This window comes from Cyanistes caeruleus, chromosome 14, assembly GCF_971803275.1.
Source record: "Cyanistes caeruleus chromosome 14, bCyaCae1.hap1.1, whole genome shotgun sequence".
Lineage (NCBI taxonomy): Eukaryota > Metazoa > Chordata > Aves > Passeriformes > Paridae > Cyanistes > Cyanistes caeruleus.
Window position 1 is genome coordinate 14,188,368 of NC_141714.1, and position 12,411 is coordinate 14,200,778.

General features: G+C 45.7%; 1 protein-coding gene across 1 annotated transcript in view; it reads right to left on the reverse strand.

Annotated features, from left to right (window-relative positions):
* Positions 1-12,409, reverse strand: part of LOC111928614 (heat shock factor protein 3-like) — a 15,759-nt gene extending 3,350 nt beyond the window's left edge. Inside the window, 11 exon segments of the mRNA XM_086850470.1 lie at positions 698-765; positions 1,314-1,419; positions 2,624-2,869; positions 3,655-3,788; positions 4,072-4,153; positions 4,583-4,644; positions 5,307-5,382; positions 6,227-6,351; positions 9,236-9,363; positions 11,010-11,118; positions 12,215-12,409. Of these exon segments, the coding sequence (XP_086706596.1) occupies positions 698-765; positions 1,314-1,419; positions 2,624-2,869; positions 3,655-3,788; positions 4,072-4,153; positions 4,583-4,644; positions 5,307-5,382; positions 6,227-6,351; positions 9,236-9,363; positions 11,010-11,118; positions 12,215-12,358 (1,280 nt within the window). The 5' untranslated portion in view covers positions 12,359-12,409.
* Between the last annotated feature and the right edge of the window lie 2 nt (positions 12,410-12,411).

Below are 12,411 nucleotides of genomic sequence, written 5' to 3' on the forward strand. Positions count from 1 at the left end.
AGGCCTGCACACAGAGGCTCTCAAAAGAGGCACAGTGAAATACAGACAAACTTAACTTTCTAAACAAAACAAGCTTCTGTCTAGCAAATATTTGCTTTACCTTCCAAACTAGAAGCTTTATTATAATCAGTATTGTTGGGGTAACAGTTAAATGTGACTTCATCATGTAACTGAATTTTGCAGGCACTGCTTAAACACAGCTGCATTTTACATCAGTTGTCAAAGCTCTTCTTACTGGGAAATCCTAGTTTAAATATTATTTCAGGACTTCAACAAAAATAACACTTGAAAGAGTATTTTTTTAATAGTATGAATCAATTATAGGAACTGGACCAAGAGAAGTAAGTTTGTACTGAACTTCTGTGTATCTTCTGAGGAAATTCCATGGAGTCATGTTCAGAACAGCTATAGTGTATTGCATTACAATGTTCCTTTAGTATTTTTCCTTCAGTTTTCAGACAGGCATTCCAAGTGTATGACTGCACTAGGAATGCAGAACTGGAAATTATCTTGAGAACCCTCTTAAATTCCAACATGCCAACAGTGATAATTGAAACTCTGGAGTCAGCTGGATGAGATGAACCAGCAGTGTCACCCTGTGCCATGAACCCCGTTCCCACCCTTGAGCTGCATCAAGCAAGATTCAACGCCCAGCATCACATTCACCCTCCCCACCACAGAAGTAAATCTTACTCTTACATTTTCAATACCAGGGGGAGTTTCCATCAAGCTCATATCCAGGGCTGGCAGCTCCGGATTAAATGTCTGAAAATAAAACCAGACCATATGTGAACTAATAAAGTTTTTGAAATTAACTGCAGAGAGCTCCTGAAAGGACTGCAGGACCCAGTGTGCTGGTCCTTCCACTGAAGCATGGGGACAGTGGCACCTCCATGGACCTTCAGCTGGGACCTTCAAGCTGTGCCAATAAACTAATGTCACAGGAGGAGAAAAGGTTACCCTGTTTCCCAGTGATTCCAGGGATACAGCTAAGTTTCACTCCATATCATCCAGTTGAATCAAATAGACAGTCAGGATGTGATGGTATGTGATTAGCCTTGAGAAGGAAAAGTGAGGCAAATATTTTCCTTTTTTTCCCCCCTTCAGTTCTGTAGAACGGGAATCCTGTACAACCTGGGAAAGGCTCCCAGTATTACCTTGTACACTGTCAACACCTAGGAATCATTCTATTTGCAACTATTTGCTTTTCAAGATGTTCCTGACTCTTACCCATTACAACATGGAATAAACTAGCAGCATTTCATGACACAACAGTGTTTCTCAGAAATCAGAAACAGTGAGAAGACACTCACATCACTGAACGCTTCGGCACCAAAGTTGTACTGCTTCCCTGACAGCATTGCTTGGAGCTCCTCAAGGCTGGCATCGATGCAGTTCAGAAAATCCTGAATTTCCTCTCTAGAAAGACAAAATTACACAGCACTGTAAGGCACAGGGGGCAGGCAGAGCCTTCTGTTGCCCTACAGGGCAGGTTGCCTACAATCCAGAATAGCCAAATGGATGAAACTGCATTCCTGTATCACCTCTCACTCCAGCTCTTTGAGGTACAGGAACAAGGAAGACTACCTGAACAGCAAGCACAACTACAGCTATCAGGTCAAAAAGCAGCTCCTCCTTCCTCCTTCATTTTAGTATCTGGTAAATGCTCTCAGATCCCAGCCTGTACATCAATATCTGTTTGAACAAAGGTTTGATGGCTTTGCCCAGGGACAATAAATGATCAGCAAAGGGCTGGAAATGATCTGGCCCTGAAGGAACTCTACCTACTTTAAAACATCGGCTTGTTGCCAAACTAGACATGTTTCCAGGGACAGTGGGCAGGACATGAGGGACAGTGAAGAACCTGAGAAGGCAGCTGCAGGCACAGTGCCCACACTGCATGTCTCACTATGCCATGAGGTGCTCCTGTACTGAATTCCCAGCACTGAGGAATGGGCAGTTCCAAGGCACTGCCCCACATCCTGCAGGAGGGAAGATACAGCAGGGCCTTCAGACCATACGAGTGCTGAGTGCACCCCAGGCCCTCCTACCTGCTGCTGACCACAGCAGAAGAGCTGTAGGAGCAAGGGTTAAAGCTTTGTCCTGGATACAGCTCTCCTGCAGCCACAGTGGGGTGGGAACACACAGCCTGCACCCCTGATCCAGGGCTGTGTCATCTGACAGGGCACAGCTTTGGGAAATGAAGGGAAACAGCTCTGTACAAATGAGGGGCAGAGAAGGAAAGGAACAGTGAGGTGACCATCAGGACAATCCACATCCAGGTCCCAGGAACAAAGTGCCCACAATGCCAGCCCGAGATCAGTGCCCTTTACCTGCTGCTTGGCAGCACCTGGCAGTGGCAGCAGTGGGTCACACTGATGGATGCACCAGCAGTCAGGCACATGTGTTACCATAAAGGTGAGAGGGACACGTGCCCTTTTTCAGTGTGTGATGCCAACACTTGGCTTTTTCAAGCCCTGGTAACAAAGGTGCAGAGAATTCACTTCATCAATGACAATTCAAAAGCTAATTCCTTATGTTCTGCCAAACAAGGCACCCTCCAAAACTCTGACAGGATCCCAAGGTGACAACAGGGTAACACTTTTCAGAAACAAGTTAATACCTGTCCAGCAAAGGATCATTTTGGTTTCCAGAGTTGTTCTCATTCAAGATGGAGTCAATTACTGACACTGGGTCCTCTGGAGCATTTGGCTGTGCAGCGTGGAGCTCCACAGCAGCCGTGCCTATTTCGCTGGATTTGCTGACATCGTTTATAGGAACTGATGGGACAGGTTCTGCACAATTTAATTCACTTGGCTGTGATACTTGACAAAGAGGTAAGCCAGGATCCAGAGCTGCCTGTGGCTCTCTAAAATGTGACCCAAACAGAAACAACACACAAGAGAATTTATCAATTGCATTACTATTAATTTCAGGTTTAGCATCCCAAATCTTAATAAGATTAGGCCAGTCAAGGATTAAAGTAACAAACTGGTCTTTAGAAAAAGCAGCGAAGTGGCAGATGAAGAATCTCTTACTACAGCTTACACAGAGACCATGCATCAGAGCAAAATACTTCTTTTTCCCAGGCAAAAAGCAGCAATATAGTATATAGGAATTAGGCAGGAGAGAAACTCCTAACAGACTCTGGAAAGATTCCAAATCAGTCCATATTTCACTCTGGGTATTAACAACTAAATGGGTCTTCAGTAAAATCTGTTGCCACACAGAGAATGCCTTCCCTAGGACATGCTTAGTGAGAGCAGTATTGCAACTGGAGATAAAACTATATATCTCAATTTGTTAGCAATCTCTATACATTTTGGATTATTAGAAACCTAGATATGCATTCAGGTCCCTGCTCAGTTGAAAAGTCAAGTATGTGTTCATTTGTTGAACAGACAGAAAAGCCTCAGCAAATTAAACCTGTGATGCCCATCAGCCTGACAGGCCTCCAGGGACTCCTGAAGAGACATGAGCTCTGACAATGACAATGCTACATGCTGCAGAAGGAGAGCCTGCAACAGGCCTGTCATGCACAAATGGACGTTCAGAGACACATTCTGTTTCCCACAATCCAGATAGATTGCAAACATTAACATAACTACCCAGTTAACAACCCAGGCATAAATACTTCATATACTCTGGACATACCTGGCTCTGCCACTTGTGTGTGCCACAGCAAGGAGGCCATTGGTGGCATTTTCCAGGGTGTCAGTGATATCTCGGATTATCAGACCTGTACCATTTCCATCCTCTTCATCTGCACTATGTTCAGAAAAAGCCATCTGCAGATACAGCATAGAATGACTAAATCACAGGCTCTAACCTTTTCTTTTTTTGTACTGAAGCCCCATTCTCCTTGCAGCTTCTTTTTCCTGTTCACATTTCATCTGTGACCAGTTGCACTGATTCGTATGATTTTACAGCCAGAATGTTGCTCTAAAGCTGCCCATTACAAAAGGGAAATCATTTGATTACCAGGTTAGGGTATTTGTAGCTATGAGGAAGACTGATATCAGAGTTTATCATCCTGTCCAACCCACTGCCTCTGTCCCTGGGGAGACTTACAGCTTGGCCACTCTCCACAGGGATGCGGACATACTGACGACTGTACTTGGAGGGTGAAGCACCTGCAGCATCTGTGAGAGACCTGAGACAAAGCACAGCTTTAGTACATCCTGACTGCCAGAGGGAAGAGCTGCAGCAGTGCCAAAGACAGGCAGTAATGGTAATCATTCTTGCCCTCCTGAGAAGCCTGGCTTTTGTGTCAGGGAGAGTACTGCAGGCAGCCTGTGCTACACACACACACACACACTGTGGTTTGGAAGAAATCAGTCACATGTGCACATTTTGAGATTTACCACTTCTGATAACTGTGCCCTTTGGAACTGAAAATGTATAGAATATTCTCTTCCCACCCACTTTAGTGATAAGGAGGAAATACTTATTTTGTGCTTGACTGAACTTCCATCAGCTTTCTCAAGTTTGAATATACAAGTGATAAAAATACCTGTCACACAACAGAAACTGATTTATCCCTACAAATCTGACACTGATCTGGGACCTATCAAATAATTACCTTTTTCTTTTGACCCCAACAATATAATTTCCTCGCATCAAACTTAGTATAAATTGAAGAATCTAAAAAGGAGAAACAAAAGAAAACCAAAACAAAGTGGTCAGCATAGCAATCCTAACATTAAATTCTTAATTCAGATTTTACTATAAAATGATATTGTTACATGACAGAAATTAACAGGCATTTTAAAAATCCATTTGCAATGTATCTTAAAGAAGAAAGCAAGAGTTACAAACTGCATAGAAAAATTAGCCCACTTGCACAGTTGGCTTTTTTTGAAATGCAATATAACAGCACAAGTCACTACAGGATTCCAGACCAGAAACAGCTGAGGAATAAACCAGAGAAATTTTTTTCCAGTGTGCAAGCTCCTACAGTTTCTGCGTTCCAAGTTCACTTCTCAAGTGGTCTAAGTGTATCCTGGTCCAAGATCTTTCACAGACTCCATTCCACGTGCCTGCAAACTCTCAAGTTCTGAGCTCCTGTTACCATGCACTGTCTCCACACACTGATATCCTACTATGACTTTTCCTTAGTGCTTTGTTCATGGTTCTTTACTGTGCTACTTCTGGGACACTCAGGAACTGTGAACATTTTCTTTATGCTGTATTAATACAGCCTGTTCAGCTCTGTGTCATTTGTCATTCTACATAAGCAAAGAATGCCATGAAGTATCACAGAGGCAGGAATAAGGATGGTAGCACTGAAGATGCTGCAATGGTACCTTAGACAGCAGCTTCTGTTGTTGACTGTGCTTCTGCCTTAGAACTGCCACTTCTTTCCACAGGGCCTTATTTTCTCTGCAATGCAGAATAAATCAGAAGACAGAGGATGAACAGAGTTTACTTTATATGCTCTAGTTTTACAGCTTTCAAACTTTTAGAGTACCTCGCAGAACCAATGGCAACATTCCCTCTGTGGATAACTAACCCTCAGTTAATTTGATCCACTAGCATAAAGTCTGCATTAACTTAACTCCATTTTCCATCAACAGCATCAAACACTCACTTAATAAGGACACCCTCATCCTCTGCTGCTCCACCAATAATCTTTATCTGAAGTATTCCTTCAAAGCCTCAAAGCTGTTGAATAAGGACTTAGTGTTACACTCAGCCTGTTTCCAAACACTGACAGCCTTGGGACAGATCTAAAGGTGGTTTGGCTGTTTTTCTTTAAGGAACAGAGAGAGACAGGTATCTTCTGAACTCTGGTTGATATCTGCTGGCATACCAATGACCTGAATGAATTACCAGTGCCTATATGAAGGGGATCTGAGAGAACAGAGATGAGGATGTGCATAAGTCCACAGTCAGTTTGAAAGAAAACACCAATTGTCCCTCACTGCATCTAATCCTGTTTGTATTCAAAAAATTAAATGTTTTTATTGAACTAAAAAACTACTACAGGTGCTGGCAACCAGCGTGAAATCTCAAGGCAGTCAACAAACTCCCAGTCTAAATCACCAGTCATGACTGAATTACAAAACCAAACAAGATTCAGAATGTTGTGTGGGGTGGAATGGGCATTCTTAGGAAAAAATATAGCTTCACCTGTTTCCAGTTCAAATGAAACCCATATTTAGCCAATCTCCATCAAATATAAGCAACATTCAATGCAGAAGTGCCCCGAAACGGCCGAGTCTACCTCTTCATGTTAGCCAGCCTGACATCCATGTTGTTCTGCTGCTCTCTCATCTCCTGCACTTCAGACAGGACTTTGTGCAAATCCTCTGTGCAGACCTTGAGATCCTCAGTTCTCACTGCAGACACCTGGAACAGGTACACACGCTTTACTACAAACAGTGCATGCTCCTTGCTGCAGGGAGAGTGCAGTCAGCCTGCAGGGCAGCACCAAGCCCCACTGAAAGACCAGGTAAGACTGCAAGTCTTACATGGCACAAAACACCACAACTGCTACAGGTGACAATCCTTAGGACAGGCTGCACTGTATATGAAAAACAAAGTGCCAATGAAAACATGAGATTATCACTTCCTGCCTGGAGACAGTACATTCATGACTGTAATTCACAATAAAGACCACGGACTGCAAAGGGGTTTCTCTGGGGGTTCTCTGCCAGGCTTGGTGACAGCTTGCCCTCTAGTGTCACAGAGCATACACCAGCCAAAAAAACCCCACAGCTGATAGTGGAAGAACAAGATGATCATATTCCTTCTAGGTGTGGGTAAATCTGCCAGCAAAGGAGTAACTTAATTTCCATGAACTTACTGGGAGATGAAGGTGTCTACTTAGATGCATTCTACTCAATCTGAAAATCTATCCTGTACCAGTTGAATTGCAGATTCCCCTACTGGTGTTTCCTCTACTACCTCTCAGCTCAGTGACATTCCAAAGTTATGGAGACTTGTCTGCAGAAAGAAGAGTCCAAACTGCTCTTCTGCTCACAGCACAATCCGTGAATGCTGCTGCTTCAAACGATGGTGGCAGAACCATCAGAGAGCAAAGAGTTCACAATCTCCTTCCTGCATTTCTCTACTAAACATTTTCCAGTTCCTTCAGCAACTCTCTGCAGCAGAAGCATTGTTGGCTGCAACACAGTTCAGGATTTTGAAAAAGACAGGTTTATAGAGCATCACATACACGTGTCTGAATGACACACCCAGGTTTTGTGGGCATAATTTTGAACATCATATTGCCAAATACTGACTAGAACTGAGCCACACGGAGCTGAACAAGGTGCCCCTCCCAACCTACAGCCTGCTGCGAGTTTTATTGTTACTCTGCTAAATTCCAAGTAGGCTGTGAAAGCATCCCATGTGGATTCCAATGGGGAGGTGAAAACACCAATGTGGGATTGGCCTGCTGAGGCATGAGATAATTTCTGTGCAGGTTGGCTCACACATCTTGTCTTCCAAAGGGGAGTGGAATGGTCAGAAACGAATCTATGGTGTTATAAACCAACATCCCATCCCTTTGTGCTGGAACAGACACAGCTGTTGTGCAATCACTTCTCAGACATGACTAACTACTTTCTTGACACAATCCCATGGTACAAAGGATGGATTGAAGGGTCTGACAGTTCTCCTCCCTGTCTGCAGTCTAGATGCTTTGCTTTTGCTGCAGTTAATAACTTATGCTAATGTACAAGGGTGCATCCCAAATGGAATTCAAGGCTGTCTGATTTCTCTTCAGCACATCACCTCTCTGTGGGAAGACAACCAAAAGTTGCAGGAAGTGGGTGGAAATTCCAAATGCAGCCAGCTAGCCTCCAAAAATACAAGAGCAAACATAAAGTCTGCCCAAGTACAAGGAACTGAGCTTCAGAGTCCCCAACTGGCTAATCATGGTGTCCAGTCCTTGGGTGCTGAGGCACTGGCACAGGCTGCCCATGGAAACTTGGCTGTCCCATCCCTGGTTGGATGGGGCTTGGAGCAGGCTGGTCTAGTGGGAGGTGTCCCTGCCCATGGCAGTGGGTGGAATGAGATGAGCTCCAGGGTGCCTCCCAACTCAAACCATTCTGGTGTTCTATGAAGACGCACAGGCTATCTGCACACCAGCAGAGCTGAAAGTGAAAGGGAGTAAGTAAAGCAAGTCCTGCATTCAAATCTGCAGTGCTGACAGAGGCTTGAAATACAGTTTACAGCCAATACTGGAATATGGCCCCATTCCAGGCAGTAAAAGAGCAAGAGAGTTAATGACTTTTTTACAAAAAAAAATCACTAGCATTTCCTGTACAACAAAGAATGTCTTTCACCACCTATTCAACACTTCATACCAATGTCCTTGGCACGGAGCAGAGCTTTAGTCTTTCCATCTAGAACACTCCACCCAGTGCACCACCCCTGGGACACATGGTGCCACACCTGACGTCACCGCGCACCTGCCCTGCCAGGCGTGCACGCTGGGACACGCTGGTCACAGCAGCGGGGGGAGCACAGGCCTGAGCCACAGCCACTCAATTGATTCTGGCTCCAAGCAGGGGCAGCTCAGTGAAGAATCAATCCAAACATAATTGTGGCTCTCCAGCCTACCCTGGGCTTTTATTACCCTGGGCAATGCAGCCACACCTGACGACAGCCTAAAGAAAAGATTCTGCTGTTCAAATGTCAACGTGATGTATCATGATACTCTCTTCCTCAGGATATTATGGGCTGTAATGTGCCAATAGAGGATAAATATCTGTGCAGAAACAGGTCAGACAAGGCCTGAACTTACACAAGAAAAGCAAAGTGTTCATAAGGATGTAGCTTAGTGGCAACACATTTTTGGAAGAGCAATATAATTTACGCAAACTCATCCAAATGAACAGGTTACTGATGACTTTGCTAATTTTTAATGAGCGCCAAACGGGAATGTATTTTCTTTTGCTTCTTTCACTTTGTGCCTTTCTTGCAGTTGGAGATGCTGACAGAACTGCAGACCATGCTAAGCTGCTATCAGGGATATAACTCTGTGGAGAAGGGCTATGGTTTGATGATGATGTAGAACATGGTCCTACCCCAGTTCACAACCAAGAGCTGAGCAGGTTTTGTCTAAGCACTGGCATAAGGAGGCCCAGCCAGGCACTGGCCTGTCATCATGAGGGAGTTTCCTTGGTTCCCATGGTATTTGCTGGCTGTGTTTGAAACACCCATATGTGCTCCTGATAAGCCACTTTTTGTAACTAAGTGAATTAAGTATGTGCTTAGACTATACCTTGCGCTTGATGTTCTCCAGTAAATGTGCCTTGCCTTGCTTGAAGAAAGGGTGCTGGAACTCAATGACTGAGCTTTTCTCTGCTGTAATGATACCATTCTCCAGAGCAATCACCTTCCTGAAACCATCTGTGGAGAGGAAATCAACAAAGGCATTTCTTCCAGTTGAAAGCTGACTTGGGATACATACAGCTTAAGAAAAGTCCAAAATATCTACTGCACTCCAGTTACTGGGAGCAGAAACTATGAAAAACAGCCAAGGTAGCTTTTGTTGGTGCTCAATGATTTCATTGCTCTGATCTTCACAGCTAGAGAATATGTCCACAGTACCACTGTCTGCCCTTGGCAGGCTGCACACCAGAGGCCAGTGTGAGTCTGTGGGTAAGACAGCCATGGCCAAACCATCATAGCCACGTACAAACCTTCCCAACAGTTATTTAGAAATGAGATTTATTATGACATCTTGAACAGAATCATGTCCCAGTGGATGCAGAGTAATGGTACACTTTCCCTTTTATCCTTGACAACTACACATCAAAACAAATGCTTTCATGTATCATCATGGTCTATAGAATAAAGCAAGGCAGAGAAGTTAGTTCCTTGCCTGCCTATGCAAACACCTGCAGCAGAGCACCTTCTTCATACTAGACTGCCTGCACAAAGTAAGATATTGCCAATTCTATTTCCATCACTGCTCAAACACCACAGGCTAGATGCATGATTCAGCTGACAGGCCAATCCATGTCTCTCCTCAGTCAAGGTTTTAACACAATTAATGCACTCCAACTATTATTAGAAAGCCAGGATCTATCCAGCAGGAAAAGGAGGCTGCCACTCCATTGTATATCTACATAGAAGCATTTGCTTTTTTTTCATTTATCCTGGCTACAAGGAAATAGATATTTGTTTTTTTGGATTATCCACAGTCATTCAAGTGATGGATCTTACAAACACAAGCACATGACACAAACAGGAGCATCTACCCTCTGTCCAGAGACCAAACAGATATGCTGTAGGTTACAAAACCTATATAGGCATCAGCTGGAGAGATCAGGCAAACCTACTGTGCAAGGACAGAGAGCTCTTCGCCAACAGTCTGAAATTCTAGCTAAGGCAGCACCTCCTGGGCTGCTGTCCCTTCACTGGCCCCAGAAGCTTCTGCAGTTATTCCTGATGGTTCCTGCAGCCCTGCATGCTGCACTGTTCCCCTGAGCCACCCTCACTGCACCCCTCTGCCTGGCCATGCTGTACATGTGCTACCTAACACTGCCAAGTGATGCTCACTGGTTGAGCAGAGAAAACATAATAAAATATAAAAAACAATGAGAAATGTAGTCCAGCTTGGCCCATCAGCAGGACTGATCTGGTTCCAACACCAGACTGCCTGCAAAGCAGGCAAGAGCAGTGGTAGCTCCAAAATCCAGGCAAATTTTTTTTCACATTCTAGGTGTAAGGGTGTACACACAGCCTCTGCTCCCCTGGGTACACACGTTTGCTGCAAGACCAACCTCAGGGAACCTCACACTACCTTTAGTCACCAGCACATATTCCTACAGCTGTTACTCAAAAGGACCTGTAGCTAAAGCACAATAACCAAACACTAAACCAAGCTCTACCATCAGTCTTTTCTTTTGCAAAGCAAACTTAAGGCCAGGGCTCAGGTTTCTAGAGATGAAAAACTTGCCAAGTCCCATTTGCTTGTTTAAAGAAATCCAAACAAAGCCAAGTAGCTATGAACTTGGCAGACAGAGTGTGTAGGAACTACTGATGCTTACACATGTTGAGCTGCCGTATGAAGCTGGAGATGTTGTTGTGTTTGAAGTACTTGGGGAGCAGCTCCTTGGCAAACCTCTGCTCATCCAGAATGCAGAAATTCTCGCCATTCTAGGAAATAAGCAGAAGTAACAGTTAGTGAACAAGCACAGCTTTTCTAAGGTGTTGCTCTTAAGTGAAGATCATAAATCAGCAGAGACTGTTCTGACAGCAGAGAAAGGCAAAAGACTTTGCTGTGGGAACACTTTTGAGTACTTGGGACTGGACTAAAAGGTTTGAATTCACAATTACATGAAACACTTCTATTGAACAGGGAATTTTCTTAAGGCCCTGACACGCCCATCTTAATCCAAAGCAAAACTGTTCTAAAAAACCTGTTCCCTTTGTCCCCAGGAAGCATTAGCATTGCACAAGGCCAATGGAATTCATGCCACTAGAGAGATTTCATCTCCCTTCATCAGCCTGCCCAGCTCCTGACAAGATTCTTCCATTGTACGTGCTATGTCATCACTAAAAATAACCACGTAATGTTGCTGAGTTACCGAAAGTTCAGACAACACAACCCAGCGGTGACCAGGGTGACACCAGCAGTGCTGGATTTATCACATGCTCAGGATCAAACTTCCTGGAAACAGAAAGAGCTTTTTGCATCACTTTTATGTTGTTCATGAAGAAAACAAAAACATTGTGTTTCTTTTAATCTTTGTCTTTGTAAAGGGAAAACGGCTGGAAAAAAGTGGAGAAAAATCCTACGGATTTAAAAATTACAGGGAAGAAAAATAAACACAGTGCGTGTCTGGGGTGTCTGGTCGGTGTGTCCGTGCTCTGTGCCCGCGGGGCACATCTGTCTCTGCTCCGGAAGGAAAATGGACAGTTAATGGCTCCTGACAGCGTCCTTTCACCGCTCTGAGCTGCAGCCCGGGGATTCGGGACTGTCCCCCAGGGATGTCCCGCTGCGCCAGCACCGCCGCGGGCCGCACGCGGGGAGGGCCCGGGCAACGGGGGAGGGCCCGGACACGGCCCCGCACACGCCGGTCCGCCAGCACCCCCGCAAGCGGGGCGGGAGGCGGGCTCGGCACGCTCCGGGCAGCCGGGGACCCTCCGCCGCCTCCCGCCCACAGAGCTCCGCAGCCCCGGCCCAGCGCCCCCACCACCCTCGAGTCCTTCACGCGGGCCTCCCCGGGCCGGGCCCGGGCGGCCACCTCACCCTGCTCCAGCAGATGACGTCGTCGCTGTCCGGATCCTCCAGCAAGGCCCAGAGCTTGGCGAGGAAGCCGGGGACGGGCGCGGAGGCGGGCGCGGGCGCGGAGGGGGCGGCGGGGCCGCGGGGCAGCGCGGGCGCCTCCCGCATCCTCGGACCGCGACGCGCCGCGCGAGCGGGGACGGGCCGCGCGGGGCCGCGCG